General features: G+C 41.8%; 1 protein-coding gene across 2 annotated transcripts in view; it reads left to right on the top strand.

Annotated features, from left to right (window-relative positions):
- MRPS9 (mitochondrial ribosomal protein S9) overlaps positions 1-24,445 on the top strand; it is a 49,860-nt gene that overhangs the window by 4,024 nt on the left and 21,391 nt on the right. For both annotated transcript variants that reach the window (XM_086327765.1, XM_086327764.1), the window contains exons 2-5: positions 2,059-2,238; positions 9,923-9,985; positions 10,075-10,105; positions 17,199-17,278. In XM_086327765.1, the coding sequence (XP_086183891.1) occupies positions 2,059-2,238; positions 9,923-9,985; positions 10,075-10,105; positions 17,199-17,278 (354 nt within the window). The remainder of the gene's footprint in view (positions 1-2,058; positions 2,239-9,922; positions 9,986-10,074; positions 10,106-17,198; positions 17,279-24,445) is intronic.

Below are 24,445 nucleotides of genomic sequence, written 5' to 3'. Positions count from 1 at the left end.
CAATACAATTTTCTGTAAGAATGCTCATTTAGCTTTCTGTAATATTTATGACATTCACAATAGGAAAAAGCAGTAGGCCAATCTCTATTTTGAAAACTGTTACTATAAACATCAGTATGTCCTCTTGATTTTCTACTGAGCACTTTCTAAGTTTGTACTGAGCCAACAAGCCTTTGTTGATCGGACTGTCCGCCAGAGAAGAATGCTGGATGATACTCGATGGCTTAGCCCTTGTGTATTTTGCTTTTACTGCAAAAAACATTGCTGCCTCTGTCTTAAGGATCTGTTCTTTTCATCTCTCATCTTGTGGGCTCCTGGAGGTTATAATGTTCTGTGTTTATCACAGCCTCCAGTTTGTTTTCAGTAGTTTTAATACTACTGGCAAATTGCTCAAAAGTCTTTGCAAAGCAGATTTGAAAATTGACCGGTGTTTGTAGCAGATGCTTTATACAGCTGTGTGCATTAGTTGTGTTTTCCCCCAGATAATTTTTGAATTTTTTAAAATTCGATTTTGTTAGCAATGGGAAAGGAAAGAAAGCCCTTTGGTAGCAAAGATATTTCAGTGTGTCCCTTGTCACTTTAATTATGGAAAATACTGGGTCATTAAAATTTTCATTTTCCTCATGTAGTTTACAAAGTTCTTATTTAAAGAAAACTTGATAAAAGGTATGCCCGTCATTGCTACCTCTCTTTCCTTATAAAACAGAGTAAGTGAACTTTCTTGTACTCCGCTTTATTGTTGTAATTGGGGTGTTGCTGCTAAGTTGCTTCAATCGTGTCCAACTCTGTGTGACCCCATAGACGGCAGCCCGCCAGGCTCCCCTGTCCCTGGGATTCTCCAGGCAAGAACACTGGAGTGGGTTGCCATTTCCTTCTCCAATGCTTGAAAGTGAAAAGTGAAGGTGAAGTCGCTCAGTCGGGTCCGACCCTCAGCAACCCCATGGACTGCAGCCTACCAGGCTCCTCCGTTCATGGGATTTTCCAGGCAAGAGTACTGGAGTGGGGTGCCATTGCCTTCTCCGAATTGGGGTGTTGAGTGATTACTTATTGCTGTATAGCAAATTAACCTCAAATATAGCAGCTTGAAACAACAGATATTTCCCTCGTGGACTCTGTGAGTCAGGATTCCAGGCACAGTTGCACTGGGCCATCTGCTCAAGGTCTCCCGCAAGGCAGCAGCCCATGGTCATCTCAGGCCAGGGGCGGAAATCTGCTGCCCACATGCTCAGTGTGGGTGTGGGCAGGATTCACATCCTTGCAGCTGTTGTGCTGGCTGTTGGCCAGAGACCACCCTCAGTTCTTGGCCTGTGGACCCCTGGGGGGCAGCTCACCATGTCTTGCTTTCCTTGGTCTGATCAAGAGAGAGAAGAGGGGGAGGAGAGTCTTCTTGTAACCTGACCTCAGAAGTGTCCTTCTGCTTTGTCAGGGTATTCTGTTCATGAGAAGCGCACACCAGGTCTGTGTCTTCTGCTTGCTGCTTTCTGTCTGCATGTACACAGGCTTATTTTAAGGGGAGTGGTGTTTCTCTCTGGGCTTCCCAGGTGGCGCTAATCCCCCTGTCAGTGCAGGAGACACAGGTTCCATCTTGGGTTGGAAGATCCCCTGGAGGAGGGCACGGCAACCCACTCCAGTTTTCTTGCCTGGAGAATCCCAACGGACAGAGCAGCCTGGCAGGTTACAGTTCATGGGGTGCAAAGAGTCAGACAAGACGGAGGATGCACTGTACCGTTTAACCCTCATTCACTATACGTCAAGTCCCATAGCAGCTGACATTGACCAGTCGGTATCAAATGTGGATATTTCTAGCAGATAATGGAGGTAGCATATCACCCAGTTATTTTTATTATTATTTTTAATGTGTTGAAATGTTAGTAGTTTAAACTTCTTTGTGAGCATAGGCTTTTAAAAGCACGCTTTATCTCGTTTCCAGGCTCCTATCAATTGAGTACCGTCCTAAAAAGACAATTGTTTGAAATGTCTTCTTTTATTTAGAGACAGTGGCCTATAAGATCATTGTTTAACTTAAAATCTTGTCTTTCCATTTGTATTTTCTGCTAGATATTAAGGCTCAAACATTCCCCGGCTGTAACAACAAAGAAAAATGTTGCAGCCTTAAGACGTGAGAGTTACACGGTGGACTTTATTAAAAAGCAGATTGAAGAGTTCAACATCGGGAAGAGACACTTGGCCAACATGATGGGGGAGGACCCAGAAACCTTTACGCAGGAGGATGTTGATGTAAGTGCAGTGCTTGTTCTGGGAATCACGGGAACAAGGGCAGAGCTTTGTTTTTCTAACATTGTTCAGTGAAACATGACTTCTTAACAGTAAAGCCTTTAAATGAAGTGTTAGATGTCAGTTAAAACTCACAAGAATCAGAGATTGTTTTTTTATTATTGTACTTTAAAGGATACAAGTTATTTACTTATTTGTTGCGTTCATTGACTTGTTAAACTAGGGGCTTCCCTGGTGGCTCAGTGAGTAAAGAACCTGCCTGCCAGTGCAGGAGCCGAATGAGACGTGGGTTTGATCCCTGGGTCAGGGAGACCCCCTGGAGAAGGAAATGGCAACCCACTCCAGTATTCTTGCTTGGAAAATCCCATGGACAGAGAAGCCTGGTGGGCTACAGCCCATGGGGTCACAATGAGCAGGACATGACTGAGTGACTGAACACAGCTAGTTAAGTCGGGGCTCATTGTGTAATTTTTACATAGGAAAATTGGGTGCCACTGTATTCACATTAAACCATTTGTTATTATTTTATGTGTTTTAGAGATTGGGTTTTCCTTATTATTAATACTTAACCAGTTGCTAAAATAATGATCACTGAAATCATTTATGAAATTCATATAGGCAAAAATATTGAAGATGTAAAACAATTTTTTCACATATAAAAATAGCTAACTTTTTTTGTTAAGAAGTTTAAAAAAGATACATATTGGTGTCTTTCGTCTAGAGTATCCTTCTTATATTATTTAGAGACATCTAAAAGATTCTGTCATTCAGTCAGGTAGAAGCAGTATTATTAGTTCTGGCCCTTAAAATATAGAGTTGTTTTCCAGAGAAGATGTGTTTAAAATCTTGCTGTAAGTGTGAGAGGTCACAGCTTTCCTGTACTTCTAAAACTGTGTGTGTGTGTGTGTGTTCAGTGAAAGTAAGTTGATAATATTTTTTATCGTTGTGCTAATTGAACATAATAAAAATCCTCTTTAGAAGTTAGCCACTAAAGTAGTGAAATCATGAATTAATATGAAAAAAACATACACTATCTTCTTTTAAAATATATAGAACCTTTTTAAAAAAATATGTAGAGGCTGGATTTCTTGTGAGGAATGTAGATGGAGAACTTTGTTACTAATCTTTCTTTAGAAGAGAAATTTGTTGTAGTTGAAGTGACGTTGTAGAAAGATACAGAAGCTGGCGTTAGAGTCCTTGCAGTGTCGTGGACTTACCCGTGTAGCAAGTCACAGCATCGTCACTTGGTTTCCCCATCTCTGAAAGAATAACTCCTGTTTGCGACCTCAGAATCTAAGGAGCAGGAGACTAATGTGTTGTGTCATTGCTCTCATTGCCATTTGCTGTGATAAATAAAATCTACCGTGACTTGAGTCAGTCACCAGTGCTCCAGTGGCCTCGGTCGCATGACTCTCCATGAGGCAGTGTGTTGGGGAGAAGACTTTGCAGTCCTGTCGGGAACGTGGATTCATCCTGGGGCCGCTTCATCCCGAGAGCCCTCTGCGCTGTGGGCTGGGGCGTGCTCTCGCCTCGCCCATGTCTGGGAGCCCATGTGGAAATGGGAACCCTTCTCTGTGACACAGTGCCACTGCCTTCCACTTTACTGCCACTGACTGACCAGCTTTACCAAGTCTCACACTTTATGTCCATTGACTCTTGTCATTAGCTAAAGCAGAAGAGGATAGTGACAACCAGCCATTACCAAAGCATTGTAGTTGTATGAAAGTGAAAGTGAAGTTGCTCAGTCGTGTCGGACTCTTTGCAACCCCGTGGACTGTAGCCTACCAGGCTCTTCTGTCCATGGGATTTTCCAGGCAAGAATACTGGAGTGGGTTGCCATTTCCTTCTCTAGGAGATCTTCCCAACCAAGGGATTGAACCTGGGTCTCCAGCATTGTAGGCAGACGCTTTACCATCTGAGCCACCAGGGAAGTCATGTATCATTTTATAATTCCTGTTTCCATTTATGTTTCTGAAACTATTCTTTCTGTAAGAGGTCTGGCTGTATGTATCACTGGAAAGAGACAGTACAGTTTATGGGTCTTCTTTAACATTTCTATACTGACAAAATGCTTGTTTCTAAGGACAAAAATAAATAATTTGATATCCAAAGTTCAGTTCAGTTCGGTCGCTCAGTTGTGTCCAACTCTTTGCGACCCCATGAACTGCAGCATGCCAGGCCTCCCTGTCCATCACCAACTCCCGGAGTTTACCCAAACTCATATCCATTGAGTCAGTGATGCCATCCAACCATCTCATCCTCTGTCATCCCCTTCTCCTCCTGCCCCCAGTCTTTCACAGCATCAGGGTCTTTTCAAATGAGTCAGCTCTTCGCATCAGGTGGTCAAAGTATTGGAGTTTCAGCTTCAGCATTAGTCCTTCCAATGAATATTCAGGACTGATTTCCTTTAGGAAGGACTGATTGCATCTCCTTGCAATCCAAGGGACTCTCAAGAGTCTTCTCCAACACCACAATTAAAAAGCATCAATTCTTGGGCACTCAGCTTTCTTTATAGTCCAACTCTCACATCCATACATGACCACTGGAAAAACCATAGCCCTGACTATATGGACCTTTGTTGGCAAAGTAATGTCTCTGCTTTTCAATATACTGTCTAGGTTGATCACAACTTTCCTTCCAAGGAGTAAGCGTTTTTCAATTTCATGGCTGCAGTCACCATCTGCAGTGATTTTGGAGCCCAAAGAAATAAAGTCTGCCACTATTTCCACTCTTTCTCTCTATTTGCCATGAAGTGATGGGACCGGATGCCATGATCTTAGTTTTCTGAATGCTGAGCTTTAAGCCAACTTTTTCACTCTCCTTTTTCACTTTCATCCAGAGACTCTAGTTCTTCTTCACTTTCTGCCATAAGGGTGGTGTCATCTGCATATCTGAGGTTATTGATATTTCTCCCGGCAATCTTGATTCCAAGCTTGTGCTTCCTCCAGCCCAGCGTTTCTCATGATGTACTCTGCATAGAAGTTAAATAAGCAGGGTGACAATATACAGCCTTGACGTACTCCTTTTCCTATTTGGAACTAGTCTGTTGTTCCATGTCCAGCTCTAACTGTTGCTTCCTGACCTGCATACAGGTTCCTCGAGAGGCAGGTCAGGTGGTCTGGTATTCCCATCTCTTTCAGAATTTTCCACAGTTTATTGTGATCCACACAGCTTTGGCATAGTCAATAAAGTTAGGAAAATATTTTTTAAAAAATTAATTTATTTGACCATGTCAGCTGTTAGTTGCAGCCTGTAGGGTCTTTCATTGTGGTACACAGACTCTGCACTTGCCATGCGTGTGGGTTCAGTTGGTCCATGGCATGTGGCATCTTAGTTCCCCAACCAGGGAAGGAACCTGTGCCTCTTGCATTGGCAGGTGGATTCCTAACCACTAGACCACCGGGGAAGTCCAAAGGGAGAGAAACTTACTTTTCATCGTTATTTGTAACAAAGAATACCGCCACTTACTGAAACCTCCTGTGTGTGCTCACGATGCATCACCGTGTTTCATCTTCAAAAAAAACCTCACAGGGCAGGTGTTTATTGTTGCCGATGCCAAGACTATACAAGGCATTCACCCAAAGTCTGCTGTTCCCATGCTTTCAAAGATTTGATTTGGATAACACTTTCTACAATCAGATGCAGCCTCCCTGCCTTACTTAGTAGAACACGGTGAGCGCAATGGACCTTTCAGAGCCGCAGGATTTTCCTTTCTGGGATGGTTGTCAGACTGTGGGGTCCCCGAGGACGTGTTGTCCCTGTACTGGATGACCTGGCACTGCCCTTCTTCCACGCCAACGTGTCCATCTCTGCTTCTGCTTCTCGGCGCTCCTTCACCTGCCTGCCTTTGGCACAGCTCATGTTGTTAGGTGTGTGAGTTAGAACCAAGAGCCCCTGGACTCGGCATGAGGACCCATATGCCCTTCCTTCTAAGTAAAATCACAGATTTATGTCAGCTCATTTATAGGCCTTTTTCATTGGCTTCTAGGTTTACAACTTTATTCCAAAAGGTTGAGCTGGACTAGAAGTCTGGCCTCTGGCCTCAGTGAAAGAAGCATATATAACGTAAAAGTATGAAAACTCCACCTCGCTAACCTTGCATGTTGGTGTACCCTTAATTTAATAAGCCTTTTAAAAAAGAGTGCTGAGGTGGATTAGTGAAATAAAGAAGAAATGTCATCGGTAGAATTTATGAATAAAAATAATTCTGCTTGTCACTGTTGATATTTAAAGTTACATTATTTAGAAATTTTATTATTATTAATAAAGCTCCAGCATTGTATATCTGCTGGAAATGTTTTTGCAAAATATTTAATGCTAAATTTATATGAAAAATACCCTGGTAGTTGGTAAAATAGCAAATTCACTAGAAAGAAATTAGGTGTAGACGTTCTCCATTTCAAAATAGTTTGAATTTTGTCTAACTTATTCAGTTATATTGAAAAGAAAGGAGCCGCGCACCATTCTTCATTCCCAAATCACTGGGGCTGCTGGTGACAGGAAAAGCAGTCCCTCTGACGAGCAGCGTGCTGTGCTGTGCTCAGTCGCTCAGTCGTGTCCGACTCTTTGCAGCCCCACGGACTGTAGCCTGCCAGGCTCCTCTGTCCGTGGGATTCCAGAGGCAAGAATACTGCAGTGGGTTGCCATGCCCTCCTCCAGGGGATCTTCCCAAGCCAGGGATTGAACCCAAGTCTCCTGCATTGGCAGGCGGGTCCTTTACCACTGAGCTGCCAGGGAACCCCGTGACGAGCAGTGGTAGTCTGTGTATGTGGCATCTTGCTGAAAAAGTACTTAAATGCATGCTAAATATTTTGAAGGTAGACCTTAATGGCACGGACCTCAACTCCTGTGCCATAAATCTTTCCCAGGTGCCTGCCAGACGTTGATCAGACGAGTGTTCTCATCTGAGAATACTGTGCGCTGGGTTGGGGTGGTCGGGGGTGGTAGTGTCTGTCAGATGAACACTGAGCTGCGTGGGGTTGTAATTCAATGTCAAGCAGTTGTAGTTTGGCCAAGAGAGAGTCTTTTTGTACAGAAACTGAGAAATAGCCCCGTCATGTATAACAGGAGTGGGGTAGAAATATTTTCTGCAAATCTTGACCCAGGGCTGCAGACTGGTCAGGTGGGTGGTGGTCAGGGCCCCAGAATTCATAGACACAGTCACACGTTGCTTGCTGGAGTAGACAGACCTTTGTAGTATTGCTGACTGACTCTTAACCCTTTTTGATGGTTCACATGGATCATCAAAATTCCTTTTCTCAAAGTCATGCTGCAAATACACAAAAAGGTGAGGACCACCAGTATTTGCATCTTTCTTTTTGATTCAGCCTATCAATTTTAAGTTTGGAGATATTTCAGTTATCCTAAATATTACGGATACAGAATTGCACTTGCATTTACTAATGAGTGTATTTGGGAATTAAAAGTTAAGTTCTGCGTTAGTCAAGAAATTCAGGAAAAAAGCCAGCAAATTGATATATAATACTGCTGAAGTCTACCAATTACTTTTTAATTGGTATTATAGACCTCCTTCCGAAACCTGAGTGTTTTATTCTCCTAAGTGCGAATCTGCTGTGTGAAGTTTCTCTAATTGATTTGCTGTGCCCATTCCATTTGATGTATCATTTTTCACAATATTTCATAATTTGTGCTCACTTCTAATGAACAGAGTCGTTAGGACAGGCATGTCTAAGTACAACTGACAGCCAACATTAGGTGCCAGATGCAGTTTATAAAGCTGTGTAGCGCTGCAGAGAACAGTTTAAATAAATTAGCACCTGTACATTAGTCTCACTTGCTGGTAATTTATAAGCGAATCAGTAGAGATGACATGTAGGTAAGTCATTGATCACGTTAACAGCTGCAGACCCACTGCCCAGCTGGGATCCCTAATTAATAGGGATTGCAGTCCTGACCCAGGGCTTCCATGTCCCGCATGGCGTCTGCAGTCCTTTCATACTTTGACATAAAGCCTGAGAATATATAGTTACATATTTAGCCTTCATGGGAGGGAACTCTGCAGTCACCAGTATTCTTATGAAAATTTGAAGATGTAAGCGGCATGTTTACAAATGAGAAATACCTTACTTTACTCTGTGACACTTGAGTTAATTTGTTTTTTTTTTACATTCTTTTGTTTTGGATTTAGATAAGCCACGCTGTAGTCTTATAAATTTCTAAAGGATTCTCTGTTGTTGTTCAGTCACTGAGTCGTGTCTGACTCTGCGACCCAATGGGCTATCGTCTGGCAGGCTTCTCTGTCCATGGGATTCTCCAGGCAAGAATATTGGAATGGGTTGCCGTGCCCTCCTCCAGGGGATCTTCCAGACCCCAGAGATCGAACCCAAGGCTCCTGCATTGCAGGCAGATTCTTTACCTCCGGGCCAGCAGGGGAGGCCCTGACGGAACTCATCCATGTTGTCTTCTGGTACTGCTTTGACTTCGTTTTCCACCTTTGGCTCTCTGACTCATCTGGAGTTTACTCAGATATGTGGTGTGAGGTTTGGGTCCAGTTTTATCTTTTCCAATTGGTGACCACTTATCTCAACATCATTTATGAAATAAAAAGTCCACCTTCAGCAGAGAAGGAGATAGAGGAGCCCCTGGTTTTTTCAAAAAGAAAAAAGTTCACAAAAGTAGCACTCTGGTGTTTGACCCGAGTTTTGTTGTTTTTGTTTTTTAGTGTTGGTTTTATTGCCGGAAGGCAGAATGAGTAAAACTTGACCCAGAGACACACTTAGGCTCCTTAATGTAATTGAATTTGCCACCCCTCCCTCCCTCCCCCAGAATTTATAGGCCCTACTTCTAGGGGCAGGATCTGGTCTAGCACGTTTTCTTTAAATACATATTTCTTTGACTGCATGGAGCCTTGATTGTGGCATGTGAGATCTAGTTCGCTGACCAGAAGTCGAACCTGGGGCCCTGCATTGGGAGCACAGAGTTTAGTCCCTGGACCACCAGGGAAGTCCCCAGCATGTTTTCTGTGCAGAAGAAACAGGTTCTGAAAGAAGAGCGCTGGTGCTGCAGGGGCTGCCAGTCCATCCCGAGCTCGGGGAGGGTTGTAGGGTCCACAGGCTTTCATCTGATGATGTGGAGCAGGGATGAAGACCCGTGCTTTTTGTGTTTGCTTTTCCTTCTGATTGTGAGGAGGCTGCTGGAGAAGACTGCAGGGCCTTACGTGGTCCATCTCAGGTTGGGGGCAGTACTGCCCCCAGGAGGTGAAGGGCATTTGGAAACGTGCCGGGGCGATATGTGTCAAGAGCATTGGGTATGTTCCTGCCGGAGGTTTTGGGAGAAGGACCAGGGATGACAGAATGACCTGCTGTATGGGGGAAGTTAGCCTACAGGGCAGCCTCACTTTCAGAATGCCAAGAGCATCCCCATTGAGAAGCAGGCACTGAAGAGAACGCACTTGGGAAAACATAGTTGAAGAGCCTCTCCCAAGTTCGAGGGAACGTTCAGAGAGCTTCTGAAAACATCCACGTGTCACGGCGGTGGGGGATTGGGGCCTGCCCTTTGGGGAATATGTGTGTGGTGGTTTTATTAATTCACTCAAAAGACTACACAGCGAGATAGTGCCCGTGAAGCCCTTGGTTCAGTACCTGGCACATAGTAAGCACTCAGTTACTGTTAGTCATAAACGTGAACTTGATTTTACAACTGGTGTTAATTTTGTGTGTCTTTTCAGAGGGCGATCACTTACCTTTTTCCCAGTGGTTTGTTTGAGAAGCGAGCCCGACCCATAATGAAGGTAGTTCTCTTTATTAATACTTTTTACTAATTTCACTTAGCTTTTTATGTTACAGTAATTACCTAATACATTTTTAATTTATTTTACAGCATCCCGAAGAGATTTTTCCAAAACAGAGAGGTGAGTTTGTTCAAGAATAAACTAGCTCTTTCTTTCCACAGTGCTGTTAGGTATCCTCAGTCACTCAGGTGTGTGGAAATCTGTGTCATGGTTGTTGTGAAAGAAGTCAGGAATATTTTATAACTAATAATGAATAACTGGGCTTTGCAGATTGTTTCCTTTTCACTAAATAATATTAAAACTAGATCAGGTTAGAGTTTATGCCTATACTGATGTCAGTTTATTTGCATTCTGATGTGCCTTTTTGAAGAAGAATTGGGTATAGATCTGCTGGAGACAAATTCAGCTTTTTTAAATATGAGAATTTTTACATGTTCTTCATTTTGTAAGCATACTTTCACTAAATACAAATTTTTGGTCTTATTTGTGTGATCTGTTGTTTCTGATGAGCAGTTAGTCATCACTATTCTCTTGCCCCCTGTCTTCTCTAGTTTCTTTTAAGATTTTCTCTTTATCTTCTAAATATGTCAACTGAAACCTTGGAGAAAGCATGGGGCAAACTTTAAGGTCACCAGGAAATAGCATGTATATATTTCTATTTCAGATTAGAAGCTTCCTGGATAAGCTTGGGGGGGAGGTGGGTTGTCAGTTATTTTAAAAAGTACTAAAGCCAGAAATCATTTCTTGAAAACATTTGAAATAGAGATTTGTATTGAGCAGACTTGCTGTAACCCTGGAGAGTTTGCCTTTGAGGGTGCGTCTGTCCCTCCTCGTTTCTTTCATGCACCTTTCCCGCTGATGTGCCATCAAAGGTTTCAGTTTCGCTTTCCTTACACCGGAGCAAAGAACTCAAACTTCCTTAAGAAGTCTGAGAGAGCAGTATTTTTATATTTCTGCAGATGTCCCCCCAACCACACTGAAGTTGAACAAACCTTTTTTTTTTTTTTAGTAACTTGCCTTTGAATCTTTCTAAAGCATTCAACTTAGTCTTCAGAGAAGCAGCTACTGTCTTTTTCTGTTTTCACCCAGGTTTCATCTGTTTATAGAATACTTAATTCATGTAATTGTAGGAGCGAGTACAATTATAATAAACACGTTTGGGAATAAACACAACTGTCTCTTAGTAAGCGTGTACCTCAGCAGTGAAAATGTGTGGAGACACTGGAGGGGCGCCTTCTGGCCACAGATGCTCAGTTGGTGGGTGGCATTAGAGTGTTTCAGAGCCAATAAATTGATTGGTAAGAGAGTAGATATGTCTATTAAAAATCAATTTGTTCCAAATTGCTGTTTTTGCTGAATGTTCACCTCTGTTCAAAGCTAGGCATTCTGCCATTCTCTGCTTCACTCTTTTCAGGATAACTTTTATTTTGGATCCTGCTAGAGGTATTTTGAATCTTCTAATAAATATTTTCTGTCTTTTATATTTTCTGAACTCTTACATGTGGTTGATAATAAACTGTGACATCAATTAATAGTTTCTGGGAAGATAATAAATGAAGGCTATATTTAGAATGTAAATCAAAGACACAACTCAGCTTTCTAGAAGTAAAACTGAAGGCATAGTGCACGGTAGCTTACACTTAGAGCTTTTCTGTAGATGATCGTAACGATAGTGATGCTCCCCCTCTTTTAGTGGTTTCTCCATTTTTCAGCCCCGGAGGCTCCTCACCTGTGTTCTTCTCTCTCTGTTCTGTGTCTCTGTTGGTTGCGCCTCTTCTTGTGTGTCTGCCCCTCTGAGCCTGGTCCTTTGGTGTCACACCAGCTTCTCAGTAGTAGGAAGCTTTTGCTACTGTCAGCTGGACTGTAACCACTGAAGTGTCCATGTGTCCCTGCAGAATGCCCATGTGTTATCCTGGAAACATGTCCGTGTTGGTAGGATTTTCTTACATTTCAGTTAAGTACATTTATCTGTGTTTTGGGGGCTCCCCTGGTGGCTCAGATGGTAAAGAATCCACCTGCAATGCAGGAAACCCAGGTTTGATCCCTGGGTTCGAAAAATCCCCTGGAGAAGGGCGTGGCTACCCACTCCAGCATTCCCGGCCTGGAGTATTCCATGGACAGAGGAGCCTGGGCTACCTACAGTCCATGGGGTCGCAAAGAGTCAGACACAACTGAGCAAGTAACACTCACTTTCACTTCAAACACTATACCTTTAGAATCAGCTAGAATTTGCCATCTGTCTATTGACCTACTTACCAATTTTGCTATACTTTGTAAATACAGAACAAATTGATTTGTATGTTAAAAAGTATCATTGAATTTTAGATTTGAATAGATTATGGCACTTTGAATGTGCTCCCACTCCCCTTATCAAAAGATGGAAGCTTCTAGATTGAGTTAACATAAAATCCTGCTCTGCTGTTTAAAGCAAGTGATTAAAAAATTATTGGGAAAAACAAAGATATGTACCCGGTTGATGACAGAAGCAAAGAGGAACCCCTAATACCAGACAGAATGGAACTCAGGGAGCTTAGGGAAGAGTTCAGTGAGGCAGGAATGTTAATTTATATTGGTAAAACCTAATATCCATTAAGTGGCTTTGACGACCATGAACCTTTTTGCACCAGGCATTTAGCATGGAAACATTTAAAGCAAAAAGCTGTTAACTAAGGCTCTAAAGAATTCGAGTAACACAGCATGATTTTATAGCTACAGATTGAAGTACAAAGAATACATTTTCTATGCAGATGCCAGTGGAATATTAATAGAATTATGATGCAGTAGGTTGTAGAGAAAACCCAACAAATTATAAAAATAGAAATTATGTGGATTAGAACTGTAAAACTTTGGGGTTAAAGTGAAATCAAAATTGAGATTACAGACTGCTGAAAAATATATGACAGTTCATATTAAACCCTATGGGATATGGACAATGTTTAACACAGAGGCAAACGTATTTATTAAGCTTTGAGAAAGACTAGAAATAAAATGAACAGTAGTCAGTTCAAGAAGGCAGAAAAAGAATGAAATGGATGATTGAATTAAAGGAATTTAAAAGAAAAGGTAGGACAAATAAAACCAACTAACCCTTTGAAAAATTGGTGAAATTGATCAAGTGCTAGCAAGTCTGGTGAATGGAAGAAGAAAACCTAAGAGGAAAACAGAATGTCCATAATGATATTCAGAGGGTATTTAAAAGTATAAAATTGTCATGGGTAACTTGATTCTAATTGATTTGAAAAGTGTCCTGAATAATACACCAACTGGTATTTATTGAAACTTAGAGCAGACCAGGTACAGTTCTCAGCGTTTTGCGTACATTAACTCATAGTTTTCACAACAGCTTTAGTGAGTAGATAACTGTTGTTTTTCTTGTTTTCCGATGTGGGAGGTTAAATGCTATCCACAGCTCCTTTTGCTAAGGTTTCCCTGGTCATCTGTTGGTTGAATGCAGTTCATTCATTTCCTGGTAGATTTTCCAAAAGGGCTCATGGATAGAAATTCTTGAGTTTTTAAAATTGTTTTTTCATAGCTTTGATACTTGGAGGACAGCTTCGCTGAAGGAGAAAGTCTCTGGTTCGTACTTCTTTCATTGAGTTACTGAAACTGCTGCTCTGTTGTTGCCTTGCCTTGAGGAGTTCTGGGCTAGTCGTCTTCCCCTGGTGGTCTAAAGGGTTTTTTGTCTATTTAGTAGCTTTGTGAAAGCGTGGCATCCAGTTGATTATTATTGAGGGTTAGATTACAGTGGTGATAGTTCTTCATAGGTAGATTCAAGTCCTTACATCCAGAAATAGTTCTCTTAACAGTTACAAATTTTAGTTCTGTTCCACTTTTAATTCTTTTCCTTTGGACTCCAATTATATAAGTGTTATTCCTTCCTTGGTTGCCTTCCAGATCCGTCACACCAACTCTGACTCTTAACTTCTTTATCTCATTTTCATTTCTTGGGTTGCTTCCTTTTTTTTTTTTAATGTATTATGTTTTAGTCTATTCTCTTTTAAATTACTTATAAGCTAGTCTACATTCCTGATTCTTTTAACTTTTTCTGTTTCTCCCCTGAATTTAATCAAGCTGTCTCATTTCTTTGAGTTTTTTGTCCATTCTGTTTTCAGTTTTGAACTGTTGATTCAAAGTGTTCTCCAAAAACTCCAAATGTTTGCTTGAGGATATTTAATTCAGTTCGGAGGGTTGTGTTTCAGTTTCCTTGTTTCACCAGAAGTTTCCTTCAGTTTACCTTGTTTTGGTGAGGATGAATTTTCATCAGCAGAGCATTTGGATTACTCTCACTTTCTGGGTTTTAAAAAAATTTTTAATTTATTTTATTTATTTATTTATGGCTGTGTTGGGTCTTTGCTGCTGTGTGGACTTTCCCTAGTTGCAGCAAGTAGGGGCTACTCTCTACTTACGGTATGCAGGCTTCTCATTGCAGCGGCTTCTCCATGGGGCTCAAGGCTCCTGCAAGGTGGGGGTGGGCACAGACATTCATTCTGCAGCAGGTGTGTGATGTGAATGCAGCTGGATGCCATCTGTATTTTTTTATATATGTGTTTTAAGTATTGTTCATTTATTCTCATAATCCTCGTGATTATTTTGTGGTTTTCTTTTCTTTTTTTTTTTTCACAAATGAGCAGCCTGATTCACAAAAGAGTTAATAACCCAGTTACGGTCACAACTATTAAGTAAAGAAGCTAAAAAACAAACCAAAGAAGTTTGACTTTGCAGCCTAAGTTCTTTCAATTACACACTCTCTAATAGAGGGACAAATAGTTGGATAGATCAAGAGATGCCACTTTTACTTATAAACACACACAACAAGCATCTCTATCTCAGAAGGTGGGCATATGTAAATGCAGTGAAGGAGTCCAGAGCAATAATCTCTAAGCTTGCTTCTGGTGGGGGGATTCTAATATCTGAAAGATTATTAAGATAAGAAGAGTGGGCCAAAGCCGTGCTCAGAGGGAAATCTGTAGCACTGAATGCATGTATTAGAAAAGAAGGAAAATCTAAATTCAGTTATCTAAACATCCATCTGAGGAAAGTAGAAACAGAAAAGCAAGTTAAATCAGAGTAAGCAGAAGAAAAGAGACATTAAAAGTTAGAAGAGAAGTCAGTGAAATTGAAAAAAAGGAAATTAAGGGAGAAAATGAACAAAACCAAAAGTTGGTTCTTTGAGAAGACAGTAAAACTGATAATCTTCTAGCCAGGCATAGCTGGAAAAATGGAGAGAGGACACAATATTGTTATCAGCAAAGGAAGGGGGCAGCGATTCTGGTCCTGGGACATTAAAAGGATAATCAAGGAATACTGTGAACAGCTCTATGCCCACCCATTTGATAACCCAGATGGAGTGGACCAGTTCACTGAAAGGCCATGTGCTGAAATTTGAGCACGAGGAAGTAGACAGTGTGAACCGGCCTGTACCTGTTAGAGAAACTGAACCAGTACTGAGCAACCTAGAAGACGGGTTTGCCCCTGGCTTTTTAGATACAACGCTGAAGGCATGGTTCATGACAGAATTGATGAATTGGATATCATTACAGTTAAAATTTTCTGCTCTATGAGCGACATGGTCAAGAGAATGAAAAGACAAGACATAGGCCGGTAGAAAAATATTTAGAAAGGACACATCTGTTAAAGGACTGTTACCTAAAATGTATGAAGAACTCTTAAAACTCAACAATAAGAAAACAACCACCTGCTTTAAAAATGAGCCAGAGACCGTAGCACACATCACTGGAGAACATACTCAGATGGTGGAAACTAAGCGGATGAAAAGATGCTTCAGGAAGACACAAACTAAAGCAACAGTGAGATACCAGTACACACCTGTTTTCCACCATTTATTATAAAATGGCCTTCATTTTAAGTGTATTCACTTAAATTGGCCTGTGTATAATCCAGTTATCCCAGAAGAGGAAGATACCCTACATGCTGTACAGGTGACATTTCAAAAGAAAAGAGCATATTATCTTTAAAAAACTGATGGAGTAATGACCCTCTTTATTGGACAGAATAGGTTGTACTTGGATTTCTGCCTCGCAGATGTGTTAATAAATTGCATATTGATTAAATTTCTGATCAGAAAAAACATAGAAAAATTCCAGAAGATAGTATATAGGAAAATAGTTTTTAGACAGCCCAGAGTCTTAGAGCAGATTTTCTCAATGAGGGTGGTATTGCCCCCAAGGGAGTGTAAATTGGTTCATAGGAGGCAAAAAAATCTTAGCTGTTACTATGTTTGTGGCCCTGGAAAGGGCCACAGTGTGTGTCAGCAGATATTCGGTGCATCTACAGTGTTCAGCTTTCCTGGGGAGACAGGCGATGAGGGAGAAAGTGTCTAGTAAGGGTTCCTTAGTAGGGATGATAATGAAAAAGCAGTTGAGAAGCACCGCCATAAAGGAACAGGGACAGAGTCCACTGCCGCACTGTGCATGTCTCGGCTGTGAGGGACACCCCAGACAAGGTCGGAAGGCGGGCAGATGGGGAGAAAAGCGTTTACAACTCGTGCAGTAGAGAGTATAACCTCCGTGTTCGGAGTTCTTGCCAGTGGTTAACAGAGTAACATTGCCATACACACACAAGGACGTGGAGTTAGCGTTGGCTTCATCTACTGCTACAACGCCATTTCTCAGCTTGTTTGCTGTTTATTGGATGTGAATGATTATCTGTATTTCAAAAGGAACCACACATAACATCCTGTGTGGGGCCCCTTCTATTTTAGACTTCTTAAACTCTGGGAGGTGTGTCTCCACAGAGTTGAAACAGAGTGGCACAGACAAATCCATTTCGTTCTCTTCTGTGTTATATTTTCCTAACTGTATTACATTTGACTTTATTGGTGTTCCTTTTTAAGATTATGGGAGTGCATTATATTAATAACCAAACAAATTGTTTTGTTCTAGCAAGATAATACTGGTATTTTGTGTGTTAATTTAAAACAAATTATGGAAACCCTCATGGTGAAATGTTTAGGAATGTTTTATGGAATATAAACATTGTTTTGTATCAATGGGTATGAAATATTAAATATCCTAAATTTAGGTTAAACCTGCCAAACTCAATTCTAATTATTAATGCTTTTTTTTGTTATTTTAAAAGTTAATCAGAATTAAAAGCATGTCTTATTGCAGAATTACAAAACTGCAATTAAATGCAGGCTATTTGGTCTCTGTATTTTTATTTTTCTTATTTGTTTTCATTTGGTTTTTATTAGCTGTCCAGTGGGGAGAAGATGGCCGCCCATTTCATTTTCTCTTTTACACTGGCAAACAGTCATACTATTCATTAATGCATGTAAGTATATCACACTTATGGTAAATAACATGAACTGTTAGCTAAGTAACTAATGATACCAGGGATTTTGCTCAGCTTCAGAATTTACCTAGTACATTTCATAACAGACAAAAAGTAAGACTTCTAGAGGTAAGACAGTATGTTAAAAGGCTTTATATCTTATTAATTTATCTTTGCTAAAGGTAAGCACTAGAGAAGTTATGTCAGAATGGCTTGTCCTTAAAACGCTTTTACTTCCAAAGGTCGTGTTGAGAAAGAGATGCTCAGGTCAGTATCCAGGTGTGGGTGTGCATCACAGGGCCAGAATCAGGAAAGACATCATTGGGTGATGGGGCACTCACTCACCTAGGAAGAGGCAAAGTCCTTCCCTCTCGTTGTTCAGTCACTAAGTCATCTCGTCCTCTGTCCCCCTCTTCTCCTTCTGGCCCCCATCTTTCCCAGTATCAGGATCTTTTCCAGTGAGTCAGCTCTTTGCGTTAAGTGGCTGGAGTATTGGAGCTTCCTCATCAGTCCTTCCAATGAACACCCAGGACTGATTTCCTTTAGGATGGACTGGTTTGATCTCCTTGCAGTCCAAGGGACTCTCAAGAGTCTGCTCCAGCACCGCAGTTTGAAAGCATCAGTTCTTTGGTGCTCAGCCTTCTTTATGGTCCAGCTCTCACATCCATACATGACTACTGGAAAAACCATAGCTTTGACTGTACAGACCTTTGTTGGCAAAGGGATGTCTCTGCTTTTCATACGCTGTCTAGGTTTGTCATAGCTTTCCTTACGAGGAGCAAGCGTCTTTTAATTTCTGTCTGTCACTGTCTGCAGTGATTCTGGAGCCCAAGAAAAGAAAATATGTCATTGCTTCCACTGTTTCCCCATCTATTTGCCATGAAATGATTAGTTATTCAAATACAATTTGTTTTTCATAGGCCAGCACGGTGTATGAGGCTAGAATCAGGGTCTAGAGGACCCACAAAGAAGTGATTTCACTACATTTTGACCCCCCACCACATTTGCCTGTCCTGAGAACAGGTTGTATTTTCTTGCAGAGCCCAGGTGTTTGATGGTGTACACACTGGGGCATCTCCTACAGTTACAGTGACAAAAGGCTGGATGCTGATACCCAGTTTTAAACAACAGACCCCGCTGCATCTTTAGAACACGGTGTCAAGTTTTATTTTATTCATAGTATGACTTCTCCCAGTTAACGGAAACAGTCTCCAGGCCTCCATGGCCCCAGTGCACTCTCGGGCAGCTTGGCCCGCGCGCACATGGGTACTCTGCTTTGTCAAGCTGGCTGGTGTTTGCGCTCTGCAAAGCCAGAGGATAGAATCCCCAGTTGTCAGGTGCATTTATTTCTTGGGGAGGGGCGTGGAAAAAAAGAAAACCTTCCTTTCACTTTCTGTTGACCTTGGGCAAATGAGCTTCTTGCCCCAGCAGAAATGAAATGAATGATGGATGCGGAGGGCATCTTTGCTGAGTAATGGAGCCGGCCGCGCTCTCTGCCCAGGCTCTCCGCACCGCCCGCGGCCGCCCGGGGACCCCTGCCGCTCATTTAAATAGGTATGTCAAATCTGCCTCCTGACGCCGCTGGTTTGATCTGTGGTAATATTTGTGAAGGTTCCATATGGACTCGAGCCCCCCGCAGAGCTCAGAAATAATGTACAACGCTTCATGGTACAGACGCAAATTCCCCCTGAAAAGGGGCGCAGCGGCGCAGTAGCTGTCGGAGAGGTGATGGAGCTGGCGCGCTCGGCTGTCAGCTTGTTACACGGATGGCTTGCACGCAGCGAAGCTGTGGAAAATCTGTGCCTTTTAACTTTTCTACTTAATCACGGTTGTAGCATTGCCTTTAGACTGTATGCTACATTAATTCTCTTCCTGCCTTCTGCCTTTCATCCCAAGTTTCACGGGAAAAAGTAAAGCGTGCGGGTCGTGGAGAGGAGCCTTATCAAACAGCTGTCACCCGACAAGCCATTTGCATTTGTCTGGGCTGAAACGGAGCAACCTCAGGGCATGGTATTTGGTTGCATTCCATCATAATGAAGAAATTACACATCGGAGAAGAGGCCTAACTTTAGTTTATATGTTTTTAAAAGGGATCACTCAAGAATCTGGTCGGTTTCTCAGCCAATCAGATACTACCCCAGTCTAAACTCAAATGTCAGATTACACTCAGTTTATCAACGGTCTTCCTTTATGCATCATATAGTTTCATTACATACAGGAGAGTTCTTTGGGCTTCTGCATTTTAGTTAAATCTAGTAATTTAGCTCTGTCTTGTCTGTTGCGTGTTTTGACCCCCAAACACTGTGGGTTTGGTATTTGTTTTTGTTGTCCATCAGAACAGTTTACACCTGTGAATTACAGATGTTTTGGTTAAATTTGAGCATATTAATTCAGATAATAAAATTTGTATTTTCAAAAACTGCACCTTATGAAATTTTAAACTAATTATATGTATGGGAAAAAGGATAGGAGTTTCCCTAAGTGCATGCCAAGTGCTTGCACCTCATGCAGGGCACATGTTGTTAATCACACTTGTCCTTGCCAGGCCGGTGTGGGTCAGCGTCATGCAAGAAGCTGCTTGTAACCCTGAACTGTGTATGTGACTAAACACTCCCTGTTTGTGGTGAACCAGGCATCGCATGTGATATAAGACAATATACCTCGAAGCTGCTCCCTGTGTTGCTCTGCCCTCTCTCGGTGGGGAGGGGTGCCCTTCGCTCTGTGGGAGGGGAGTCCTCCCTACTACCATCCACCACAGCCCAGGGCATCGAACCCCCAAAGACTGACAGGTGGGCGGGAAGTGAATCACCGTTGCCACCGTCTCTTGCTGTCGGTGTCATTTCTTCCCATGTGACGGGGTAAAAGACTCTAAGCCAAACTCTGATTCTCCCGTGTCCTGGGCAGTCTGTGATGGTGTGAGCCATGGGCGTCCTTGGCCAGGCTTTTTGGCAGAAGAGCACCAATCCCAAGCCTGTGTGCGGCTCTGCCGGGGGCCTCTGTGGCATCTGTTGACCTTCTGTAATGACGTTGGAGCCGCTTTCCCATGTCTGATCACTGCCTGCCTGTTAAAGTTATGCAACACAGGCCTGCTGCAGCTTCCAGTTGAGGATGAGATCTAAAGCTTTAGTGAGCACTGTTTCCCACTGGCCTGAAGTTAGTCCATCCGGTTCTTTTGTGGAGAAGTTGGGGCAGTTTTGAGGGAAGCAGAGGATTCTCAGAAAGAAGCAGCTCATTGTTTTGCCCGGAAGTGAAGCTACTGGGAGAATGTAAGGTGCAGGAGCACGTCCTGGTCCTTGGGGGTTGCACCCTGAGTGTGTTACACCCTGAGTGAGCGTGTTTTACCCTGAGTGTGTTACACCCGGAGAATTCATAGGCAGGTTGGCTGGAACTCCCTCCTGTGGGCACAGCCATGCAGCTGTCTCCAGGTTCCTGGGAAAGTCAATAAAAACCATCTATTTTACAAAATAGTAAGATGTACGTATGTAGTGAATGAAGTGTGAAACAGTACTAATGAGTACATTCTTAAACAGTAAAGGTCATTTTAAATAAGAGGAGATGAGAGCCTTATGGTTTCTCAAAGGATCACTGAGGATTAAGGGGCTCAATGCTGGACAGCCCTGCTCATCTGCCTTTTTTACCCAAAGCAGATGACTTTCCATCTCCTTAACAGCCACTCACCAGTAGAACTTGTATATTTCTCAGACATGATTTAAGCTTTCAGGAGCAGAATGAAAAAAGATAGTAAAGGAAGTGACCTGAAACCTCTCCACCCAGACACCTTTTCACGTCCCATGAAACCAGAGCTCGGGAAAGGGTGTGAGACACTTCGAAAACACTGTAAGCTGTCAGAAACATTCAGCATTTATTGAAATTTTCCATCAGCTCTCCCCACCATAACCTTTAAGATAAGGTTCTTCATCTCTAAAAGCTACACTGGGAATTTAGAAACCTCATTTATATTTCATGACTTGTCTTACAGTAAACATTGGAGTATTGCCAGAATATTTCTATAATTCAAAGCAAGTATATGGCCACAGATGAAATTTTTAACCAAAGAAGGGTCAAATTAAGGAATAAGTAGATTGGAGAGGGCAATGGCAACCCACTCCAGTTCTCTTGCCTGGAAAATCCCCGAGCCTGGTGGGCTGCAGTCCATGGGGTTGCTAAGAGTCGGACACGACTGAGCAACTTGACTTTCACTTTTCACTTTCATGCGTTGGAGAAGGAAATGGCAACCCACTCCAGTGTTCTTGCCTGGAGAATCCCAGGGACGGAGAAGCCTGGTGGGCTACCATCTATGGGGTGGCACAGAGTCGGACATGACTGAAGCGACTTAGTAGCAGCAGCAGCAGATTATTATATACTTAAACTATTCTACCCAATTAGGGGGGAAAAAGTTAAAAATGTGGAAAAAAAAAGAAGTGATTCTAATCCTGATAGTGTAGGTATAAACAGGATTCATTTGCCTGGCTCATGTAGAAATTCTCCAGTTTATTTTAAGTGACTTACATAACTTCTGGGTTCACACAGCAGCCCCAGAGGGGTGTGTATCTCCACTTACGTTGTTGCAGACCCAACTAACGAAAGTTCCAGGGACCTGGCACCCAGATTCTTCCTTAGTTTACATCCTCCCTGCCACCGGGTAGCGCACGTTGAAAACTTTGGAAGCAGCACTTCTTAAAAACGGACTTAAAGCAGTGACCCTTCCCACAGTGACGTGTTACAGAATTCCACTTTACAGCTACATTAAGGGCTTCCTTTTAGAAAGCTGCAGACCATGCTGACATGCATCTGCGTGCTGTTTGCAGTCCGTTCTTGACATGCGTCTGTGTGTGCTGTGTCGCTTCAGTTGTGTCCAACTCCATGCAGCCTTTTGGACTGTATGTAGCCCACCAGGCTCCTCTGTCCATGGGATTCTCCAGGCAAGAATAGTGGAGAGTTACTTTGGTAACTAATTGAGTAACAGAATCTGCTGTTCTGGAAGTATCTTTAATATACGTTTTCCTCACATGTGAATAATTACTGTTGTGGATCTTGTATGTTGGAAAATCAATTTTTAAAAACCGATTCAACTTACCGCCTCTGTTCATTTCAATCAGATCACTTCTTTTATAAGATTATTTTTCTAAATATATGATGGAGCTTTAGGTAGTAAAAATGTATGGTATCGAGTCACAAGCACTCCTGTGTAGTTACTCCTGGTGTGTACTTTCCCAGAAACTTGTCTCTGTGACCTGTATGTGAGACTGTTTTGTTGGTGCTGAATAGCATTACATGAAGTGTACCTGTATAGCATACTGTGTTCATGAAGTGATAGCCATGGTCTCCCGTGGAAATATGTCTCTTGGAACTCTAGATAAACAGCATGATGAAATCCATGAGAAATGAATTATGTGTATGTTTATTTCAGTTGGTTTTGTATATGCCAGTAGCCAAAAAATTTTGAGAAGATTGTTATTTAGGAAATTTATTTTCTGTGATTTTCTTTTTCCCAACAAACATTTTAAAGTCTCAACTGTATTGAACTAGTAGCTAAGATAGTAATTACTGTTAGTTGTATATATTTTGTATATCAAAAAATATATATATACATACAGACTTTTTCTGTATCACCCTCCTAAGAAATGTTATTTATTTGCCTTTCCTAAAATTGGAACTTCTACATGATTAATAAACCAACACAGATTTGGGAAGCCTAAAATCAGATTTCTTTAGACTAAAAATCGTATTGCTCATGCTCTTGGAAGAGTTTAGTTTAAGCATTTCTTTTTTGCACCCTGAGCATCTGGTATTTTCAAATTAGGCACCTTCTAAATGCGACTCATACATTATGGAAATCTGATGACATGAGGGGTAGATAGACTGGCTTTGATTTTATGAAATATTAATCATAGCTGTGATTAATGATTCAGCATTTCACATCTGGGTTATTCCTGTCATATTTGAAAATTATACTATTAAATACAGTATATAAACTTAGCGTGGCTGGGGTCACGGCTAATCCTCTGGCGCCCCTTAAAAATTAAGTGGAAATTGAACAATAGACCAGAAGCCAGTCCTGATAATCTGTGATGTTGGCAGAGCCTGGCGTATTTTATACTCTTGAGGATTTTCTGATGTAAATTAGTGCACACACCTCTTCAGGGAGCTGAAGCTGTAGGGTGTACTTTCCAGACGACTCTTGTCTCAGAGTAGCCAGGACAGGCTCTGAAGAGCGGGTTTATTATTTAGAAGAGAAAGAAAGGTAGAAACGGCGTGCACATAAAGTGGTTTCGCTTATTTGACACCCAAACGCCATACCTCACCCCTGTGTCCTTTCTTGGCCATTGCTATAGGCCAGGCATTGTGCCAAGAACTTTACATATATTTTCCTAAATATTTAGAGAACTGAATGAGGGGCTTTAATGTGAGCATTATATGACTTGATGGATCACAACTGTCAAAGCACATCTGAGCCACCAGGGAAGCTCCATAAATGATTAGAACTTAGCATGTTCAAAATTTGGCATGTACCTTCATGGGTGGTTTTTCTCATTTTCGACATTTTTTCTGGTGATTTTACATACACTATTTATGCATTTTTATGAAACTAAATATGAACTGCAGAAGATAAAAGCAGAGTGAAAAGTTTAAGAAAAATGTGGACTTAATGTAAACATTGCTCAGAAGTCACCAGCAAACAATAACAACTTTAGCAGCCCAAACTTTGACTTGAAACTTAACCTATGAAGCAGGTCAACTATTTTTGTTTTTGTTGCCTTGGTTATTCCAGAAAATTAAATAGATCTTTAAGAAGCTGGGTGTGTTAGTCGCTCAGTCGTGTTCAACTCTTTGTGACTGCATGGACTGCAGCACGCCAGGCTTCCCTGTGTTTCACCATCTCCCAGAGGTTGCTCAAACTCAGGTCCATTGAGTCAGTGATGCCATCCAAACATCTCATCCTCTGTTGTCCCCTTCTTTTCCTGCCTTCAGTCTTTCCCAGCATCAGGGTCTTTTCCAGTGAGTTGGCTCTTTGCATCAGGCAGCCAAAGTATTGGAGCTTTAGCATCAGTCTTTCCAATGAATATTCAGGGTTTATTTCCTTTAGGATTGACTGGTTTGATCTTCTTGCTGTCCAAGTTGTAGAGGTAGTTATTTTTAATCTGGACAATAGAATTGAATTAACCT

The sequence above is a fragment of the Bos grunniens genome, chromosome 11, assembly GCF_055505025.1.
Source record: "Bos grunniens cultivar Pamir isolate PY7600 chromosome 11, Bosgru_T2T1.0, whole genome shotgun sequence".
In the NCBI taxonomy this organism is placed as follows: Eukaryota; Metazoa; Chordata; class Mammalia; order Artiodactyla; family Bovidae; genus Bos; species Bos grunniens.
Note: the sequence above shows the minus strand (reverse complement) of the source record. Positions and strands in the feature narration are given on the sequence as shown.